The following is a 23,861-nucleotide window of genomic DNA, read 5'->3' as shown; positions in this document are numbered from 1 at the left end:
AAACGCTGCCCACTCTCAACTCCGAGTGTCCCGCAGCGGTATGTTGTGAAATACTCTTTCTTTGTCTCCGTCATTCTGAGTCTGTTGGTTTGTTTTAGACCTGTTGTGCGTAATGTGACAACATCTCAGGAATTGTAGGTATTTGTACCTATAATATTTACAATAGACACTGATTCAGTGCGTACGACTTCAAAACACCTTTAAACGAATTAAACTGCACATTTTTATAGAATATTGAATTTAAATGACAAATGAGTTGAATTAAACACGTTTAATAGCATAACATTCATTTAGTGCCATTAACACATTTTCTCATTATAATGACTTTATAGTGTTACACTGTGGCATCTGTTTCATTTGATAATTACATTTATACATACAAAGAGCGCAAATGAGTTTACCGTTATTAGTCCCATTTGCATTTCATTTATAAATAAATCTGCCATTCTCTGACAAACTTTTTTCTTAATTTACAGACAAATGATTGCGATTGAATATTTGAATTGAATGTAACAAGCGATACTTTACAGGGATTTTAGCAACTCTACAGTAGCTCTGATCTGTAACGATTTGTTCATCTCTTACATACATAAATACATAAAAGTGATTATGTGTTGGAAGCTGTCAGCACATTGGTATTGTAAGTTTGAATACGCAAACCTACATAAACGTGTGCACACTTTATATACAAATGCCTGCAAAATGCAGATGTAGTTACATTTACATTTAGTCATTTAGCAGACGCTTTTATCCAAAACGACTTTTCAGGGAGCAATAAAGCGATGTCATACAGGAGCAATAATACAATAGGTGCTAATACCAAGTTACTAGTTTCAACAAAAGCTAGACCACTTCCTGTTGAGAGAAAGAGAGACATTTTTTTTATTTGTCTGTAGTTGACCTACAGTCAATTACTGTGACCGTCCCAATAAAACAACCTGGAAAATAAAAAAAATCATGCCATTATAATCGTACATAAGCACAATCCTTCATGCAAGTTTTATTAAATCTATTTGATTTCAACATTTTATGAAGGAAAACGCACAATGCTAGAGTGTTACGAGTGGTTGCTAGGGTGACTTTTAGCACGTTGCTAGCGTGCTGTGATTGGTTGGCAGGGTGTGACCTCTTGTTTCTGACATTCTGGTTCCTAAATAAAAGTTAGGGGTTTGTTTAAATGAAAATGACTTCATCGTTTGTTCACCCTCATGTCATTTCAAACCTGTATGATTTTCTTTCTTCTGCAGAACACAAAAGACGATATTTTGAAGAATGTTGATAATCAAACAACACCGAATCTCAGTGACCTCCATCGTATGGACACAAAACCACCGAGACATTTCTCAAAATATCTTCTTTTGTGTTCTACAGAAGAAAGAGTCACATACAGGTTTTGAACAACATTGGGTGAATAAACGATGACAGAATTTTCATTTCTGGGTGAACTGTCACTTTAAATCATTAGGATTGGGTTAGAAATACACTAATGTTCTTCTCGTACAACATTAACATCTTCATTGCTTGTATACAGTAGAGACAATCGTTCACATGAGTTAGCTGGCACTGACTTTCTCTGCATCTGGTGTTTAAAACATAGTGGGGTATTGTGTGTAAACAGTACATAACCTGTGTCTGTCCTCATGTTTTACACACGCATTGGGACCAGCGGATGATGTATTATGAGACGTTGATATTGTCGCTTTCTGTGTTTTTCTTCATGAAACCGTTCCTGGGTTTCAAAGCAGCCCTGGTCTGAAATACCGTGGTAAATCCGACATGAAAAGCAGCTTACAGCGCCTGTCTTTCACACACAGAACAGTTATTCAGAAAGGGTGCCGTGTGCTTCGACATAGAGAGAAATGAGAGAAAGATCAAACGAAGAGAAGCTATAATGCGCTACAGTGGATGTATGCCATGTGTGGGGCGAAGCTTTCATGTACCTCGAAAACACACCGAGAACTCACAATAATATCTGTGTTTACGGCATTATTCACTGAAAATAAAACTTTATTTACTCACGCCAACCCAGATGACTTTCTTTGGCTTCCAAGATGTTTCGCTGAATGTTCACCTGCTGCGACGAACGCAAACGGTGAGCAGAAATGACAAAAAGGATCGCAAACCTAGCGTAATAATAATGATAATAATGACTTGCTCAATTAAAGGATACTGAAGTGTTTTCGCTCGATGTCGAATGTTTTAGATGGCATTGTGTGGAAATGAAGATTTCTTAAGGGGGCATTGTTGTGTGTTGATGAAGGTACATCAAGGACAGAGGAATAGAAAGAGAGAGGTATAAATGTGAGGATGGACAGATGGAGAGAGATGACAAACCGTAATAAAGGAAAGACAGTGTTCAGGACGGATACAGAGAATGTGGGATTAGAGCCGTAACAGCTGGTGTACCAAAGCCAGGCTACCAAACCCTTCAACAATCCACTGCGGCCATCGTAAGCTCCGCTCCATCACACACACAGATGTGAGCTCATGTGACCTTCGTCTACAAACAATATCTGTGTTTCCAGCATCATCTGTCTCATTAAACACATCGGATGTGTTCTGATATCAAACCTGCTCATTGGTTAAAGCACAACTGAACCAATGGGCCATTACGGCTTATACGGGAGCACATGGTCATGTTGATGAAATCGTTTGTTACGTAGATGCTTTTAACGATATTTATCAGCGTCAACGTATTTATGTTCTGAAAAAGTAGTCAGGAAAGTTTGAGTCTTTGAAGATGACGTCTTTAAAACCGTCCAGATATAATAGAACAATAACAATACAGATACGGAGGAACGGTATTGTCGGGATGAATTCCAGAACGTTTTTTTTCCAGCTCATGAATGATAAAATGTTTGACAGCCAATCAAAATGTAAAACTGCAGCATGCAAGCTCACAAAATCAGTGAGGGAAATAAACACAGCCGCAGAAAAAAATAAGAGACCATTCTAAAAGAAAAAAATGCAATATTTTATCATATTTTCTGAATGTATAGGTTCGTGTTTTGGTACAATGATCATTTTTGGTTCACTTTGTGAACTATTGACAACATCTCTCCCAAATTTCAAATAATAATGGCTCTTTATTTGCATTAAAATACTAAATAAAATAATACTAAAAAGGTGCGATGTTTTCAGGTCTTGAATTCTTCAGAGAAAACCAGTTCGTATTCACGTTTAAAAACACAATATTAATGTTTTTACGTGTATTTTAGGATCGGTTCATAAATGAATTGGCCTGTATGATGGAAAATCTTTTACAACTTTTATCTGTCTTGTCATTCTCTAAACCTTTAACATTGCTGTTGAGTGACTGTTGAAATTCAACAGACGCTGGACTGGAATTGTCACAATACATGCAGAAATCTCTTAAGGTTTTTGTGTGGCTGTCTATTATTATTCACTTTACGTTAAAATTCTAATGAAATGATGAAACAAACACGTTTGTAGCTAGAAATACTTTCATCTTCTGTGTGACAAATGGATCTAGTCATGTCAAGCACATTTGTTGTATTCTGCATACTTAATTTTGTGTGGTGCAGGACTGTAGGTCGTCCAGGTGTGCGTGCATGGATACGGTAAAGCTATACACAAATTACATAGTAACTACTTCATATACTCGTACCACAGGATGGGAGATGATTATTAGTGCTGCATTTCATGTATATATGCTCATATTTTTTTCTGCTCTTTTCTTTCTTATTTCCTAACATTTATAATTGTATGCTGTGTTTGTCTCAGAGAGCAGATTGAAACATTCGCTGTTTCCATTGTCCTGTTTGTATTTCTCTGATTGAATAGCATAAAGAAAAAAAATTAAGCTAAGCTACACACTTAAAGAGCAATGAAAAAATCAGAATAAATGTTCCGTGTCAATGTTGATTTGAACTTTCTGACATATGTACCTGTTTCAAAAACCACACGCCTGAGCGCCGTGAGCTCAGTAAAACATACCCGGAGGCTATTTCATCATTCAGTAGATCTGGAGGCAAACCCAAACAACAAGCGTTCAGCGTTCTGTGAGTTCACATCTCGTTCTACAGGGACTATCATCAACACCCGGCCACGCCGGCAGCTGCAGGAGCCGGTCTTTACAAATACGATGAGTTATTTTAGCAATCCTGCGTGATTAGATACGATAATTCCGGCTAAATCCTTTAGTGAATTTGCACGTTTTGTTTTATTAAGTCAATTAATTATACGCAACCTGAAACGGCGCGCGGCCTGATTCGATTGTATTCGCCGAGCGCTCCAGCGACCGCAAATTTGATTTATTTAGTCGCTTGGAATCCGATTACATTCCTGGAGGAAACCAGAGCAAGATGCCAGCTCGCGGGAGCGAGTGACGTCTTAATTCGAAGCCACTTTGAAGCCTGAATGTTTTGAGTTTTTAAACGGAGCGGTCTCAACAAAGTGACAGCTTCACCTCTGCTTATCCACGAGACGAGATCGCCAACCGTCTGCTTTGCTTTTCTAACACAGCCTCCGTCTTTGTTCTACTCTTTGAACAAGTAAACAATTGCGAGAAAATGTTTACAGACTAAACATCCATAGACTACACATCAGGGTATAGTCTGGCATGTTATGTTGTTTTTGATCATCCAGTTTATACATACAGAGGCTTTTAAATAACAAGTTGATCTTAATTAAATCAACAACATGCATGTAATGAAGAACGTCTGCAACCCCAGAATGCATTTCAGCCACGCTTGCTCGCTCGATGTTGAGATAGATACTATGGCTCGATTACACCTGCTTACACAATACACAATCTGTTCATCGCTCTTTACTTTGACCTGGAGAGACTCGACAACAAATACCGCAGTATTACCATTTTGTACCAAATAATATATTTATAGGATATAACATGGACGTAGATTCTTTTTCGAGTATGTACTGTGGTTTTACCGTGGTAATTTGAGGTATTGTCATAAAATGACAATGTCCGTTTGGGTATGTTTCGTAATAATACCATGGTTTGTTGGACATGCTAATTTTATGAAGGACATCATGCATGCGAAATAAATATGGTCCATATAAACGTTTTATTATATATAATAGCATTTTTATCTCATGCTGTTATTGTACGATAGAGAAATACAAAAGAGAAATGATAGTTTTATAACACATTTTATTTTGAAATGCTTTTAGAAGAGGAATGTACGATTGTTTTTTCATTGGCATATTTTGAAGAGTGCTGAGGAGGGGAGGATAGAGAAGAACAGAAAGAGAGAGAGAGAGAGAGAGAGACAGAGACAGAGAGAGAGAGAGAGAGAGAGAGAGGGCGGAATGCGGCCGTATGCTTCACCGAACCCATAATTCCTGTTTTGATTATTTTTTTCTGGTTGAATGGTGGATGAATGATTGGACATGAATTTTTTGGACAGACGTCTCTCTCTCTCTCTCTCTCTCTCTCTCTCTCTCTCTCTCTCTCTCTCTCATTCTCTCGCTCATTCTCCCTCTCTCTCTCTCTCTCTTTCTCTTTAAAAATACCCTATAAAATCTCTTGTTGGGAATGAGCACAGGTTTTTTGATGATGTATTTTTTATGTAAACAGGGAGATGGGGCGGGACAAATCACATGTTTTTAAATAGTTTAGTTTACATCACAGCTTTGCACATCATTACTTTACCCATCATTTAAACTCAAATGGTTTTATTTCTTTCCTTTAGCAGGATCAAGATTAAATATCATGTTTCCAGGTTTAGGTTTAGGTTTGACTTAGGTTTGTGTGTTCGCAAGTGATGATAAGGTTAGGAAGTGTGTATTTGTGTTGCTTGTGTGTGTGTGTGTGTTTTCATGCAGTTGTGTGTATATACGTACTTATACTTTTCTTTTCGAAGCAATCCAGATGTCTGTACACAGAGTGGGCTCTTGTGTGTGTGTGTGTGTGTGTGTGTGTGTGTGTGTGTGTGTGTGTGTGTGTGTGTGTGTGTGTGTGTGTGTGTTGACTGGCCCCTAAATGGGTCACTCAGCCTGTATCACCCATCACACACACAATGACCCCAGTGTTCTACTCTTATAAGACCTCACCAGGTGGCTCTCTCGACAAACCACAGCCAAATAATTACAGTAACATGCACACAGATGATAGCGGTGGACTTATATGTCAATAACATTATTGCTACTTTTATATTATTGACATCTGTAACTCTTCCATTTGGCCAATTTGTGACAATATTTGTCACTATAGAGGCATCTGAGTGATCTTTGTTTTCTTTAGATAATATAATTTCATACAAATGTATGTGTGATTTATTGTGAATAAACTGTACAGATATCACACCTATCATAGGCCACCCTGCTCTGTAGATATCAGTGTCGGCCTTTGAAGAACCCATATCAGTCGACCGCCATTATACACGAACATACTGTAGACACAGACCCGAGGGACCTTGGGCAGACACAAAAGACGCGACCTCCAGATCTTCGAAAGAGCTTTTGATGAGCAGATTAAATATGCGCCGGCGGTCAATGGAGAAGTAGAATAAGAGCTTCCGTTTTGTGTTTTATATCCTTCGGTGAAAAATAGATTCAACTCTCAATTCCCCAAACGTGATTTCCTGCCCAACGCGTGTCGTGGCGTTACTCATTATTAACTCGCATTTCAAATGATCTTGTGTTTCTATTGACTTTTGCTGTTTGTGACCTGCTCTGTGCGGTGAGACCGATGACTGGCTGTGAACGGAGAGCGTAAAATGATATCAGACACAGAATAATAGAGAGAGCGAGATTTCTGATGGTTCTTACATCTCGCACAAAAAGCAGTGATGGTTTTAATAGCCATTGTAGACTGTGTTAAATGTTTTACTTTCATACCTAGGCTTTTTAAACATGAATGTGTTTCCAATATTTTACCATCTGCTTGAATGTTGAAACGCTCCAGCGCTAATGAAACCATCTCAGTTGTGAATCTCAATGATGGCTGGTGACCCACGACCATTCAGTAAGCCAACCGCTGAATTCTCATTCATACACCACCAAACAATCTCTTATTTCCACAAAAATACCACAGACACACTTCAGTGGAGGCGACAATGTGCATTTAGAGAACTGTTATTGGGAAGGAACGCTTGGTTGTGAAATATTACTATTAGAGTCGACACTGTTGAGCAGTACACTTAAAAAAAGGTGCGTCGATGGTGTTGAAGAACCTTTTGGTTCCATAAAGAACTTTTAACATCCGAAGATGATTTTGCGCCACAAAAAAAGGTTCTTCAAGGAAGAGATGGTTCTTTAAAGAACCTTTGACTGAGTGGTTATTTGTGCAACCTAAAATGGTTCTTCTATGGCATTGCTGTGAAGAACCTTTTTAAGCACCTTCATTTTTAAACCAATGGTAAGGGCGGTTCTTTAAGAATGTTCCATCTTGGGTGTACAAAAAACAACTGTGATTCTTAAAAGAAGTGTTTGGGCCCCATTTGAACGATCTAAGCGCATGGTGGTCTAAGAGGGTGGTCCCTATTCTCTTAATGAGTCATGGGTGAACCATGCAGTAAACCAATCAGAGTCTCATCTCCCATTCCCTTTAAGAGCCAGTTGCGCTCGCGCCATGGCGGATTCGCTATTTACACGGTGGGAATTTGGAAGAGCAGACACTTCTCCAGAAAGGAAACGCGTCTGCTCGTGCGAGAGGTCAAAGCGCGCGAGCAGACCATCTACAGGACAAGCCGGATTTTTATCTTTATGTCCACAATAATAATTTTTTACATTGTAATCCATTTATTTGTAATATTTGGCATGTTTGTGTGCTCCTCTTTGTATAATAAGAAGATTGTACGTGCGCTGTGCACCCGCCTAGCAGCGCATATTACTTACGCGCTCTTTAAATAGCTAAATAATGTTGCGGCGTCAATGGGTCAATGGCGCAGTCTATTTCAGTTGCCTCAAAATAGCAATGCGCCTAAACACACCTCGTTTTCAGACCAGCACGCAAATGCATTTTCTATTTAAACAACGTGGCGCAGGACATGAAAATGAAAACTGCGTCGGACTGAAACTAGCAAAAAACACTTGTGTCGGCTGGCGCTGCATCGCCCCGATTGTACTGTATGATAGGGCCCTTAGCCTGCTATGTGTACTAATTCGTTGAGCAGATTTGTTCACATCAAGGAATCCTCTTTACATCTTGTATATATCAAAATCAAAGTAAATGTCATTTCACGAAGCGATCTGAACATGCACAACATTTCCTGAGTGACTCCTCAGCACCTTCGGTTTAGTCAGGGTGCCGTTGGCTTGGCACAGGTTATAACCCTTTAAAACAACACGGTAGCAGCGTTTGTGAATGGCAGGAAGCGCTTGTGTGTGTGGAGGAAAAAGCTGTGGAGGGTATGGGTAACGAGAGGGGTAAAAATAGGGCATCGGGCAGGAAACTAGTAAACTGTGGCCTCTTGGAGGAATGCGTTCTGGCGCATTGAGATAAGAGGTTAACCCTCTCCTCCCCCGCCTCCGCATCCACCACCCCGAACATGCATACATACACACATACATGTCTAACAATCCTTCTGAATTATCATGGTATCACCAATAAAATGAACAATGGTTACGGCCGAAGTGTGACAAGCATGCTTTGAACTGTTTTATCATTAGGCGTGTTGCAAGCGACAGATGAATGCGACAAAATATCATCTCGTGTTTTTGCTTTTGTAATGATGATGCACCGAACATAAAACTTTTGTGTTTTTCCACAATTCTGCAAGAAAATGCGTGTGAGCCACCACTGCTGTAAGCTGCTTTAGCATACCGCTGGGTTACCGAAAGTATTCGCCTAAAACATGATTATTCTTTCATCATTTATTCATCCTCTTGTCATTTCAAGACTTTCCATCTTCTGCAGAACACAAAAGAAGGTATTTTGAAGAATGTTGGTAACCAAACAACACTGAACCCCATTGACTTCCATTGTATGAACATAAAAGCACCGAGACATTTCTCAAAATATCTTCTTTTGTATTCCACAGAAGAAAGAGTCGCATACAGATGTACAATCACACGAGGGGAAATAAATGATGAGAGAATTCTGTTTGGCTTGAACTGTCCTTTTAAGGGTTACGTGCATGTATAAACATGTCAGTCATACTGCACACAGCAATGGCTAAATATTTTTTTTAATTCAAATTTACTATAAAAATGTATTTGAGATTTTGTATGCATGTTTTTTTTTCTTCATTTTTGTGAAGAATTTAAGAAAGGTTTGGCAAAAAGTGACACAAAACACACAAGCAGAACGCAAGTCAAGATCCAACGAATGACTTCTGTAGTCAAAAGATTATTTTAGTATTAAATCTTTTATTTCATTTACCTGCGATCCCTTATGTGTTTTTTTTTGTGTGTGTGTTTTAATCAAACCCCTATTTACTGCTGTAGTTTGCCTTTTGTGCTAAATAATTTTGTCTCATAAATACCTTAAAAGTTTAGTGTTTGGTCCATCTTGCACCACAAACTTGGTTTGTGTGTGTGTGTGAACCCGAGGGGGTGTTAAAAGCTAATGTTGTGTAAAAATCTCTCTCTGATATCAGTTTTGGCCACTAGTGTTTATTGACACACACATATGCATGTTCAGGTAGATATTTAACCAGAAGCTGGGCATCTGTTTTCTGTTGCACACGCGTGTGTTTGTGTTTGCATGTGTGACCTCTGTGACCCTCTTATCTTCTCATCTCAACTGTATTTTGGTGTGGCGAGGGCTGAACGCGCCACACTTCTCCGGCGTTTGGGTCTGGAAATGGGAAATGAATGTTGATGTTGCGTTGTGTGAAAAATGGGAAGCCAAACCTTCTTTTATCAGACAGTTATCCGATAAGAGACGCTGAAGTCGAACCTGCTTTCTTTTATGAGGAGGAAAGTCAATAATTTACTTAACCACAACTAGCATCTCTTGTTTTCTTGTCTGCGTATTACACTAATGAAACGCTTCACTGTAGTTTCGTTCAACGCTTTTTCCCCCGACTGACCCAACAATCCACACCGAATGTGACACACCGTTCTGTAATGGCGTCATCGGTGTAAACACTTTTAAACACGGAGATGCTATCGCACCTCGCTTCTAATTCATTTACGCAGCAGCTTGTTGGGTTTTAATTTGTGGGCGGGTGTAATTCTGTCATGTTTGTGGCGATATTATTATGTGCTAATAGACTGTAGCGCTAGAGTCCCGTGGGGCAGGACGACCGCAGACATCTGGCTCTCTCTCCTCCGTATCCCTCGCTCCGTTCGCCGTCCACGGACTTTATTTTACTGTAAAATCTGCTGTCCATGTGTGTCTCTGCCTCTTTACCTCTGTGTGGTGATAGGCCCTGCGGCACGCCATTACTGGGCTAATGAGGGCTGTCTGCAGCCGGGGAGAGAGAGCGCTAGACAGACACGCTAACCAACACTGACACGCTCATTATACAACTGGCAACCACTGAATGAAGGACTCTCTCTCTCCCGGCTTCCAAGCACCCGGTTGCTACCGTAAGAGCGCCTTTGCTGAAATTATACGTTGTTGATACACTCTTTGCTTAATTTTAGTTGCTTACGGTGAACGTCAGCCCGAGGCCTTGATATCTCGAACAATCGCAAACAACTTGTGTCCCGTCAGCTCATCCTGAGGCGAAACTTTACGAGCTGTCACAAGACACAGATGCATGTGTGGTGTATGTACAGGTGACAGTTCATCCCAAAGTCAAAAGAAAATGTATTTTCTGTTTAATAAAAGAGGCTTTTTTGCGTAAGAAGTTTGAAAATAAACAAACGAGATCTCTTTTGTCTTAGTTATTTCTCATAGACGTCAGTGAGATTAAATGGAGAGCAAATGAAAACGTTGTCTTAAAGTCCCAGTATTTTTTTCATGAAATATTGCAGCATTTATAGCAAATAGTTTATCAATGTGGGTGATTTTCTTTTTAAAATTCGTGTGCCGTCATAATCTCCAGTTAAAATCTGAAAATGCACTTCCGCCCTGAAATGATTATCAATCTCAAATGACGTAAATTAGACAGCTTGGGCGGAGCATCCGTTAACTCCTCCCCTTCAACTGATTTTATACATCCAATCAATTCGCAGTGAAAAACGCAAACCACGCCCACTAATTTTTGAAACTCCTTTTCACTCGGAAATGTGTCAGAATACGGAAGTAAAAACGATCGTAACGTCCGGTTCACGGGGACTTTAAGTCTCATCTGTGTCTCAGATATTTCTCCTGCGAAAATAAGTCTATTATAAGATATATAAGATAATAAGATTTTTCAACGATTACAGTACACTGTAAAGAATTACACGGATATTTACTATATTTACTTAAAATTATGGTAACAATATTACACAAAACATATTTTATTTTAAAGTACTGTAAAGCGTAATTTTAAAGCAATATTCCATGAATAAATCAAGTAAAATTACCTAAATTAATTAAGAAAATGTCACAAGAAATACTAATTTGAGCATTGGAGTTAACTTCTTGATCTTTTTTAACTTCAGTTTAACATTTATTATCGTTTAGAACATATATGATGTACAAGTAAGCTGAGAGTTGTCTCAGTATTGGCATTAGCAGCATGACTGTTCACTGAGTGAAAAAAAACACATCATGAGCTCTCCCATGACCTAAGCACAAGCACCGCTCTTCTGAACGATGGTAACCACGAAACTCAAAAATACAAACAGAATCTCTTCTAAATCTTAAAGACAACTGAACAATAAACTATCAAGTCTTTAATTTTATTATGAAGCACATAAAATAGCACTTTTCACAAAAATGACTCTCTTTATGCTGTCGCATGCAAAGCATGCTGGGAACTCTAAATTCACTGCTCAGTTAGTGAAATTAACTAAAATAATTAATTTAGTCCCACCACAAAATAATTAATAAAGATCCTTTATACAAGTTTAAGTGGGTTGAACATGATCAAATTAAGTTGAATTCACTCAATAATTCCGAGATGTTTTCTATCATTTTACCTTAAATTTTGGTTAAACTCAAACTCACCTTAAACTCAATTGTATCAAGTAAAGTTTACTTAATTAATTTCATGAAATCTACTACGACACAGAATCATTTTTTACGGTGTATTATTTGTTTCTGTTGTCAGGAGAAACATCTGAGACCAAGTCGATACTTAAATGACACATCTAAATGCAACATCTGAGCAATAACATTTTTCTCTCTACATGTTGCGTAAGTGGTGCACCTGAGATACACAAAACACCACGCAAGCACATGTGTGTGTGTGTGTGTTGTCGCTGGGACTTCCTCTTGAAAGGTAAACACTACATTACCGGTTAATTGAGCTGCCAGATATCCCCACCAATCAGAGCGCAGGACGGTTGCCACGGTGAACAAACAGGGAAAGAGGGGGAGCGTAAATGAGTGCAGGGTGGGATATGAAGGGAAAACAATGGACGCTGGGCATCCGGCCAGAGAAACAAGCAGAAACTGATACCAGACTGGCAGAGTTTATCACTGGGGAAGGTGGACCAGTCCGGCTGATATTTTACACGACGCTCCTCTATCTGTTGATAGGAATACACAGACGTGTCTGTAAAATATTACATTATTCAATTGAATCTCGTGTATAGGCCATTGGCTATATAGGCTATATATACTGTACATCACGATAGGTTCTTCAAAAAATGCGGTCTTTTTATTTTTATGGCAATGGACCTTTTTCACAAGCCAGTGATGCGTGTTCAACGGTCATCAGCATCGTAAATCCCCAGAAATGTTTCGTATATTTTCTTTTATTTTTTTAAATGTATGTACGTTTATAAGTAGTATACTTTGTATTATATTACCTTTGCATCAAATTACAATAAAACTGTTAACGCTAATGCGAGGGTGTTTCTTATACAGCGTATAAATTTGACGTCATTCTCTCTTTTAACTGCCGTTATCAGAGTCTTTCTATTTTTTTTTTTCATTTTGTTGAAAGTGGTTAAAACACTATCGTTGAGTTTTTCTTTTGCTATTTGAGCAAACGAGAATGCAAAAAGATATATTTGTGGTCATCTCCCATTCACCGCTATAGAAGTTTACCCAACTTTGACGACTTCCGCTGCTGAAACCCGGAAACGTGAAAAAGGTCCAATACAACGGTGCTTATTTTCTAGGGGTACTTTCTACAAAAACACAAAAATAAAAAAGTTGTTTTCATATTTCATCTTTCTTCCAAATATTACGATTTTTCGTTTATTTATTCAGGTATTGCACACAAAGTTTACGATTACCTGGTTCAATGATAGCATCAGATGCACCGTGGTACAGAATTGTATATAAACATTCTGTTGAAATTTTAATGGTACTTCAAAGAATAGCATGGTATTACCACGGTAACATGTCAGAATACCATGTTAATGTTTTTGTGATTGTGTTATGAAGGGAGTCATCCATACACATGTAGACACTCACTGCGTTTGGTGTGTAGCTGCTGACGCGAGACCCCCGACAACAGCTGCCAGGGTTTTGTTACCTGTAACACAAACCAATGCATGTTGTATCATTTACAGCCATTTTGCATTAGTGGACCGTGTGTGTGTGTGTGTGTGTGTGTGTGTGTGTGTGTGTGTGTGAATAGACATGGTAGTGAAATTTTTCCCCCAGAAACTGGAATGTGAGGCATTACCAGGACCCCCCATCAGATAAACACAGTCTCTGTATTGTGTGCTAACACACACACATATGCACATATGCACACATAAATCATTCCTTTGAAGTGTATGTTAATGACTATGTGGTACCACAACAGAGCATTTACATACCGTCTTCAAACAACACAACCCATTATGCCTTTACAACTCCTAAACTATATAAATACCACTGCGCTTTTATTCCAGAAGTTAACAAGCTCCCTAACTAGACTGCATTTGTAGACATTTAAGGCCCTTGTGCAGAGTTCCTCATCTCCGTGAGGATGCCGACTTAGAAGGCAGTGCCCTATGTAGACAGCAGGGCAGGCAGTTATGTTATAATATGCTGCTGGAATGACTGTCTGGTGCTTTGTTGCGGCCGCAATATCTAGTGTGCACTTTCAATATCACAGAGCGCTTGCTGTCGCCATCTCTGCGGTGCACCGGCATCAAAAACAATGAATCATGTTTTCAGCAGATATAAGGCATCTCCCACACTGCACAAAACGCCAGCGACACCTGTTTCTCAGTGAAAACTGACCCCGGATCAGGGCTAAATAACTCGCGGAGATGTTCTGCTCTTAGTTTATGTAATTGCATTACTCATAAAGTAAACACACGGCTGCCAGATCCGTCTCGAGTCGGAGCTGTTAAACGTTTATTTTTAGAGAATTAATTCTCATGCGCCGTGGCTTTATGAACGTTATTTGGCTCCTGTAAGCAACTCTGTGGTTCATTTCACTTGAGCGCGATGAATATGAGTGTAAAAGATGGTTTTATGAAGTTTTCTAAACTATTTGACCTATAATAACGGTATATCTCACACATAAGAGTTTTCTTTCCTATGGACCACCTGCTATATATGTTCGATGTTTACATAGAAATGAGTTAAAATTAACTTTTACGTTTTGATGCATGTGTGTTTGCGCCTACATTTGAATTGAATCCAAATTAAATTATACTTAATTGGTTATCATATTCATTTATATTGTATATGTGCACATGTGTGTTATGTCGCTCATTTTTTCAATACATGTTGATCTTTCTGTCAGCATGGACGTTAATTCACGGTGTTGTTAAACTCGAGACATCTGCTGTGGAAAATAAACCCCATGAGTTCATTACACACACGTGCGCACACACACACACACACACACACACACACACACACACACACACACTATGAGATCATACAGTAAGAGGTCTAATACTTTCAGGCTAAAAGTGTCACCAGCTCTGTCGCCAGTCTAAGTCTTTGGCTACTATAATAAATGTCTGACATGTTATAAAGGTATTAGAGATTCTGATGGAGATAGATTTCAGCTATTTTTGCATTTACAGGCTTTCTACACAATCCATCACTATAATACAAATTAAAAGTCCTTACATGTGATTTCAGTTTTTAGTTACCTGCCATAATAGACAATGTGTTTGTGCAAGGCTGTTGTGATTAGAGGGTGTTGTTGTGGATTTTATTAGTTCATTGTTGTGATGTTGTAAAGGTTTAAAGTGTGAATATTCTGGTCTGTAGGTTCAGCTTTACTGACTCGTTCTATATTTGTCAGTGGGACTTTTATCCCCCACCGAGTGAAAACTGTAAGTCTTGTCAATTAGAAAATAAAAGCCGTCCTCTTCTTAACAAGTCACATCTGTAGCACAAACGGTTCGTAAAATGCTCATGCCAACTTGTTTTGTGTTTAAATAATCAGCGTAGTTTGATAGGGGAGATGTATCGATACATCGGCCAATAATGGGTCGTTTAAAAACAGCCGATGATCGGGGCCGATATATTCTGTCAATCAACAGAGGACAGGAAAATTGAATGAATGTGTGCTCTGTATTTAGAAAATGTTAAGAAACATCACCAGTTTGATACTCGATATTAATTGATAACATTTAGAATTTAATCTTGAGAATCGGTATCGGCAGATATTACGCCGAATAATCGGTATCGGTATCGGTGGAGAAATTTAGTATCAGTGCATCTTTTTTGAAAGTAGTGTATAATAAAAAACGTTTTTTGCACAAATACACTCTTAAAAGTAAAGGTGCTAAAATGGTTCAAGATACCTTATGGAACCATACGGCCTGACAAAAGATCTTTAGGAACCGCTATTTTCAATAGTGTAGAGTTTTTACATCATAATATTGTTTTTTTTGTTTGTTTCTATCCTTTTCTAAGATTTTCAGATTTCTTTCAAGCAATAGTACATAAATGCTAGTTTTTTGTAGAACTGTGAAAAAGGTTAAGTGATGACATCACACTGTAAAACCGAACTCTTAAGTTCTAATTGAGTGTTTGGACAGAATAAAGGATAATAATTTTCAGCAGTCTGTTATCTGTCTGATTCAATCCAAAGGAGTTTGTTCTAACTTGGGAAAACAATGTTTTCGCTACTTGGCTTCTTTCAAACTACGCAGCGTCTCAAATGTGTGTTTGGCAGGAGTATTTGGACGCTGTTCTCTGGAAACAGCACTTTTGATTTAGACGGCGAGCAGATGGTTGTGAGGAGATTGCTTTCATGTTAAGAAATTACTTTCCTTCTTTTGTGTGGCCTGCAAACGGAAGATTATTTTAATGCAAGTGTTCTTTGTGTTGCTAGCGTGCAGGGGAGGGTGATGTAACAGCAGAGACTCGAGAGCGAGAAACGCTCGTCTGCCATTGGTTCGAGAAACACGTTCGGAAATGTAACGAGGAAAACACAACATGCATCAGCTTCATCCGAAACGTTTCTCCTAGTAAATAGAGATAAATATAGACCTTTTTGATTGAACCTTATCACAAACAAATTAGAAATATCTCAGATTGTCTGCAAGCGTCTTTGTCATTGTGTAAAACCAAAATGGTGATGGACAGTCAGAATGCGTTTTCAGTTTTAATGATGTGAACAGTCAGTTGTGACATGACTTTCGTCTGAAACGTGAGATGAGAAACCGCCTCCCATTGGCCGATTGAAGTGTTAGTGTTGTTGAGTGTTTGAAATGAAAGTAACATGACTGGCTTGATACTTTCAATCTGTGTGTGTGTGAGATCGACGGGGAACGAAACGCTTATCCAAGCCGTTAACACGTGCAGAGAGATCTCAAATGTTCACATGTTATCCAGCGTTTACTTCTACAGCGTACATCATTGAAATCACAACACCTTAGCAACCAGAGCATCACCCTGACAACCGCCATACGAAGATTGATATTTTCATAACCTATAAATGCAAATCACTGTTTTCATGTGTAACACTGCTCAGGTTTGTCTTTAAACAACCTGTAAATGGATGGCGAGAGGTTTGTAAGAACATAGTTTCTTTAGAGAATTAATGAGACGATCTGTCACATCACTTCACAACTTCATCGTAAATGCAGAACTCTAAACACTGTACGTGTGTGTCCACACCATATTATCACACTTAAAATGTGGCACATTGAACAAGTTTAGATTCACAAACACCTTTCACTGTGAACATGAAGGTATGATAGAAAAAAACCACTAACCCTCTCTTTTTCTCTCAACAGGTAGTGGTCTGGCTTTTGTTGAAACTCGTAACTTTGTATTAGCACCTATTGTATTATTGCTCCTGTATGACATATCGCTTTATTGCTCCCTGAACTCTCTGTAAGTCGCTTTGGATAAAAGCGTCTGCTAAATGACTAAATGTAAATGATAGGAATTGGGTTCAGAGGTTATTTTTCACATTCAGTTATTTTAAATATTTTTTTACTGTAAAATGCACAAAAGGTTTAGTGAGTTTTAGGGTTTGGGTTAATTTGTAGTGAATATAACAAGCTTTATTTAAAGGGATCCCAGGGTATAGAGAGATGTATGGCTTAATATATCAACAGTTGCATTGACTTTATAAATGTGAAGTGAAAAACAGCGCAACTGTCGCAGTATTCATAAACCTTGAAAAAATATTTTAACTCGGAGGCCGCCATTTTTTTTTGCGTCAAAATACTTGACGTCAAACGGTTGCACATGCAACCTAAACCTGTTCTCTTAACGCTACGGCACACACGTTTTCCATAGATCTAAACATGTATCAGTAAAATATGAGACGTCAAACATAAGGTCAGATGTATAAATACACAGGGACAGTAGGTGGCGGTATGTCCTCTTGACACAAGCCAGCCTGCCTGCCGTTAAAGAACGCGTTCAATTGCGTCTGTTCAAGGTAAACACATGCATTAAATGACAGCTTTAAACCTCCGTCTTTAAGACAGTTAAGACTATTTAAGACATTATCATCCACTATTATTGTATACTCTATACATTATGAGAATATATTGATAAACACGGTAGCAAGATGCTTGCGGTTTGGTTATTTATTCTGTATTATAGACGTGAATGTTAGCCCCCGTCAGCTAAGACAGAGAGAGAGAGAGCGAGAGAAGACTGTATCAACATCAAACAGTCAAAATCTGGATAAATGCATTTTATAATAGCTAAAAGTATATCGTATATATTAAATTCGCAATGATTTTGGGTTGTTAATATGTATGTTTGTAATTGTTTCTGTCCAACAATATTAAAATGTATGAAAATAGACCAAATAGCCTCTTTATTTTCTTTTTTATTATTTTAGCATTGTTTTAATAGATATATTTATCATACAAGCGCCTTATATCTACAGAAAAACTGATAAGTGTGTCTGTGTTCCGTTTGGCTGCCTGTGCGCGCAACCAGATGACGTTATCGAAAACGAAAATGGCGACCTCCGTAGGTTAAAATGAGCTTTACATTTTTTTTTTCAAGGAAATGAAAATAGTGATGCGTTTCCAACGCCAAGGCTAGTAGTGTAAGGCTATTACAGCGTATTAAGCCATACATCTCTCTATGCCCGTGGTTCCTTTTAAAGCAGCAATTTGTATGATTTGCCTCTCTATCGCCATCTCTGTTTGAAACGTAACATTGCAGGTTACTTTATCTTTGTGTGTTGAACTCAAATGATGTGACATTTCCCACGAAATCATACTCAAAAGCACGTTTCAACACTTTCAGTTATGTACTTGCTATATAATTGTTTTTCGTCCATTTTTAACCAAATGAAGTGACCGAGCCGTTTCTGTTTCTGTAGCTCAGTTGGTGGCGCATTGCAGTCAGCAGTGCAAAAGTCACGGGCACACATGCTGATAAAATGCATAGCTTGAATGCAGTGTTTAGTTTGCCGACTTGTTTACTGCTAAATGCATAAATGTGATTTGTCCTCATTTGGATAGCGTTTGAATGTGTGTGAGAGAGTCTTTAGAGAAGCTGTAGTATTGTAGGGCAGGTGTTCTCTTCACTACCCCCATTTTCCTGTGTTATCCTAATTTGAGAACCCTGACACACACACACACACACACACACACACACACACACACACACACACACACACACACACAGTATAACGATTGTCCTTATTTCCATAATGAGCAAGAGTCTGAGGCGGATGTGAAGAGAAATCTAACAATTACTCTAAAAAGACGTGTGAAGGACAGATCTGTTTTTTCTCTCTTTGTTAATTACTGCTGTGTATTATATTTGTGTTCATTTTAATTGCGATTTACCTTCAAAGAGACAGAAAGGTACATCTATTTACCAGAACAGTTCTCTTAAATGACAGAATACTCTCTCTATATTCTGTCAAAGAAGGAATATTTTGAGGAACAACCCAATTGACTTCCATTACATGGACACAAAACCACTGAGACATTTCTCAAAATATCTTCTTTTGTTTTTCACTGAAGAAAGAGTCATAGACAGATTTACAACCACATGATGACAGAATTTTTGGACTGTCCCTTTAAAGGTATAGTTCACCCAAAAATACTAAATTCTGTCATCATTTACTCACCAGTTTGTCATTTCAAACCTGTATGACTTTCTGACCTCCGCAGAACCCAAAAGAAGATATTTTGACAAATGTTGTTAACCGGCCCCCCATTCACTTGCATTGGTTTTGTGTCCACACGATAGAAGTGAATGGGGGCCAGTGCTGTTCGCTTACCAACTTTCTTCAAAATATCTTCTATTGGGTTCTGCGGGAAAAAAGAAAGTCATTCATGTGTGAAAGGACAAGAGGGAGAGGAAATGATGACCGAATTTTCATTTTTGAGTCAACGATCACTTTAAGTCTAAGCTAAATCCAAATTTTTCTCAGTAGGATTCATATCTGCGTTTCTGCTATGATTTTGAGAGTCTAAAATATCTGACAGCGGATGTTAGGTGTCGTTTGTTTATCAATTTTCATTTGTTGCGTTTTTTTCATTTAAGCACTTTTTTCTTCAATTTGAGTGCCACACAGAACTTTATGTATGCCCTTATTTTCTCATAATTTATAATTAATGAGGTTAATAATAATTGTGAGGTTTAGAATGGTGCTAAATTTTCAGTTATGGGTCTCTCTCTCTCTCTCTCTCTCTCTCTCTCTCTCTCTCTCTCTCTCTCTTCTCTGTCTGCTATCTTCTCTCTCTCCTCCCCTTCTCTCTGTCTCTCTCTCTCTCTCTCTCTTCTCCTCTCTTCTCTCCTCTCTCTCTCTCTCTTCTCTCTTCTCTTCTCTCTTCTCCTCTCTCTCTCTTCTTCTCTCTCTCTCCTCTCTCCTCCTCTCTTCTCTCTCTCTCTCTCTCTCTCTCTTTCCTCTCCCTTCCCCTCTCCTCTCTCTCTCTCTTCTCTCTCTCCTCTCTCTCTCTCTCTCTCTCTCTCTCTCCTCTCTCTCTCTCCTCTCTCTCCTCTCTCCTCTCTCTCTTCTCTCTCTCTCTCTCCTCTCCCCTCTCTCTCTCTCTCTCTCTCTCTCTCTCTCTCTCTCTCTCTCTCATCTCTCTCCTCTCTCTCTCTCTCTCTCTCTCACTCTCTCACACTCTCTCTCTCTCTCTCTCTCTCTCTCTCTCTCTCTCACACACACAGGTCAGTGTAGTTGAGCACTTATTCAGAATGTTAAACAATCACATTAAAGCTTGCACGTGTACACACACTCTCTGTCTTTATGGCATTTATTGCTTCAATCTCTTACCACCCAGTATTTTATACTATATTTAATATGACTAAGTACACTCCTCCCGCGGACGGGCAGGACGCAGAGCCCGAAATAGCACATTTCCATCGCTCGTCATGCTTTTCAGGCCATAATTGCAACTTAATCTCTTGCCCTATGCAATTTGCATTGTAATAATATCCAAAATTCAAAACGCAGTAATGGTGCTGCGGTTTAAGAGACATTTGCATGTAGCAGCTGCTGCTTTAATGCAGATTGTTTTGTGCGTTTGTTTGTTTTTAAACACCTTCTCTCTTACACTTCATCTTATTTACGACTTTGGGCAACATGTTAAAGAAAAAAGTTGACAGAGTATCAGCGGTTTTAACCAGCGTGTCCTCACAGCATCTCATGTGGTCACCTTTATGCTATAGAACGCTGTGTGTTTGCATTGCAGAACGCTGCGGCACAAATATAATTCATATATTTGTTTAGGAGAGGGAAATCGAGTCATGGGATTGGTTTATGGGAGCTGTCAAAGGAATATAATTGGCTGATAAATTATGAATAATTTGCTGTATTTTATTAAAAAAATATTTTTATTGTCGTCCCCTGTTGATTTTAACGTGATTTCTTTTGCTTCGCATCAAATGTCGCGGTTCATCTCGGCACTGTTTGGTTTGGTATTAATTCAAAGTATTTGTGAGCGTGTTTGCGTCTGTTTGTTTCTGTCGTGTAAGTAACCCAAAAACAGGAACTGGAAGCTAATGTGTCATTCTTCTGCCAACTGCTAAATATGTCACTTTTTTATTCAACCACTCTCGCTTCACTTCAAACCGTCCACAAGTTAATTTTTTTATAAAAGTCAGCAGTTAATAAACTTCCAGTCAAACCACAATCATTGTGATACTGTACTTCTGCTCGGTCAGCACGTTCCCCTCGAGTCGCCCACGGTTTACAGTAAAGTTTGCTGGAAAGGGCACATCGATTACAGACACGTGCGGCGGGTAACAGGAAAACCCAACATGCAGAAAACCCCGAGATGTGTGTCTGAGTTTAGCTGCGACACAGAGAGACACAAATCAGAGAAAACGCATGACAACTTCAGTGAGATATCTGCCCTGTAGTTTCACCCGATTCTCTCTCTTTGTACCATAGACATGTACATGTACGGTATAAATATTCCGAACAAAACTTGTAAACTGTCATCAAATTCACACCTCATCTCTGAAGGTACTAAATCAAGATCAGTGCAAGAGAGTTTTTCATACGGCGTTTTCAGATGTTCAATAAAAACAAAAATGTTCTTTGTTTGATATGTGATGCTGTGAAAGAACACATGAGCCTTGCACAATGTCAAAGTATTACTGAATTTACAAATATTGAAACAAATTAAGAAATAAACATAAGCATTATTGCGCTATTGTAGGTGTATTTTAGAGTTTGCATGATTCATTTTCTGATCGTATTATTTCAGGAGTACATCACCCCTTCCGGTCCGATTAAAGTTTTATTCTGATCGAGCTTGATCGCGTTGATTCTGGTGTTTACATGAAGGGTTTTCGGTCAGATTGAGTCGTCAATCTGATTATGAGCAGATTATTTGGTTGCATGTAAATGTACAGAACCAGACAAAAGTTTGGAAACAGATTTTTTCTACCTTTTAGACAAATAGTAAACCCATCAAAACTATGGAGTGTGATAATTATGTTGTGACTAAAAGCACCTAAAATAAATCAACACTATGCTATATTTTAGCCACAAAATCGTTCTCTTGGCATATTATCATTCAGTTTCTTGAGGTCTCACCCTCAGATGCTTTTTAAAGAGTATATTTAAAGAGTTCCCAGTCTAATATCGGCTGCTTTCTCTTCATTTTTTGGTCATCCATTTGAAAAATATACTTTAAAGAAATTGATATGTTGACACGATTATGTTTTTAGACATACACCTACAGATTGAAATGTTTTTAAGATTATTAGGAACATTTTAGTCAAGCTTTTGAAAACTGTACCTGATAAGCTTTCCTGTGGCTCAGTGGTCAGAGCGTGACGCTAGCATGCCCAAGGTCGTGGGTTGGATCCCAGGGATTGCACATACTCCGAAACAAATGTATAGTGTAATGCAATGTAAGTCGCTTCGGATAAAAGCGTCTGCCGAATGCATAAATGTAAATGTGATAAACTATCAATATATCGTCAAGTTACAGCAGAAAATCATGTCATATGTTTTACAACACATGATGATTTATTTTCTTTTGAGAAGAATTTAAGGGTAAAAGTTAGAACTTGCGGCTGGATATTTACTTAATAAGTAAAAAAGTACTGTGTGTGTGTGTGTGTGTGTGTGCGCGCGCGTGTATTTTTGGCACAACCTCTGGTGTGAATCATTAGATGTTGGATTTCTCCGATTCCCAAGCCCAGACTGCCAAATCTCCTGCGGGGAGTGTTTCCTCCGACAGGCCTCACACACTGAGCAGGAGCAAGGAGACGCTCACACACACACACACACACACACACACACACACACACGCGTACACACACACACACATGTACACACGGTGGGATCAGGCCAGCATGACTGACTGAAATCAGTTGAGATGTCATTATTCCTGCTGTGCTCAATATGTTATTAGTGCTGTTTTTAAGATAAACATCACTGTCGCTCGTTGGTTAACTTTAGGGATTCGAACAAACCTCTGACCTCTAGTGTTAAACCAGAATACAACAACCCCGTCTACCAAACATTTCCTCAGCTCAATATTTCTGTCTTGTTGATTTGATTTGTTGTTATTTGTGATGATGTTGTGGAACGGTTTGAACGTTTGCTTGTGTTCCCAAAACTAAAGTTTGGTGGTGTTTTTCTCTCGTCTTCTCAATCTGTGTCTCTGTCCATCTCTACAGAACAGATACAGTGTAGCAGATCGAGGTGTTAGGCTGTACAGCGCTTTACCCGTGAGAGCCAACCCCGAGGGGAAACGACTGCCCTCTGTAGGGGTGAGAACAATCCCATCATACTGTCACATCACATCAAATGACATAGAACATTCAAACTGTGTGTTAGATCAAATCAAAATACAGTTTGATTTAGATCATTAGAGTACTTTATAGACTTTATATGAGCTATAGTTCACAACTTTTTTCTATGTATGAGCTTAGATTCAGCAATCCCATAATGCATTATGATTATATGAAAGATTCATGCACTTCTGCCTCAGAATTCAACAAAAAGTGCAGTTTTATAATGCATCGTAATCTTGCTGTCTTGCTTTCTGAAGTAGACGCAAGGTCTCTCTCTCTCTCTCTC

At 38.7% G+C, this 23,861-nt stretch overlaps 1 protein-coding gene across 7 annotated transcripts in view; it reads left to right on the top strand.

The window, feature by feature from the left end:
• Window positions 1-23,861, top strand: part of tox2 (TOX high mobility group box family member 2) — a 99,635-nt gene that overhangs the window by 14,439 nt on the left and 61,335 nt on the right. For 4 of the 7 annotated variants that reach the window (XM_057338460.1, XM_057338459.1, XM_057338466.1 and 1 more), the window contains exon 2: window positions 23,459-23,551. The exons of the other annotated variants lie outside the window; for them this stretch is intronic. In XM_057338460.1, coding sequence (XP_057194443.1) covers window positions 23,459-23,551 — 93 coding nt within the window. The remainder of the gene's footprint in view (window positions 1-23,458; window positions 23,552-23,861) is intronic. 7 annotated transcript variants of the gene reach the window in all.

The sequence above is a fragment of the Triplophysa rosa genome, linkage group LG7 (assembly GCF_024868665.1).
Source record: "Triplophysa rosa linkage group LG7, Trosa_1v2, whole genome shotgun sequence".
In the NCBI taxonomy this organism is placed as follows: Eukaryota; Metazoa; Chordata; class Actinopteri; order Cypriniformes; family Nemacheilidae; genus Triplophysa; species Triplophysa rosa.
This window is presented reverse-complemented; position numbering and strand designations above follow the sequence as displayed.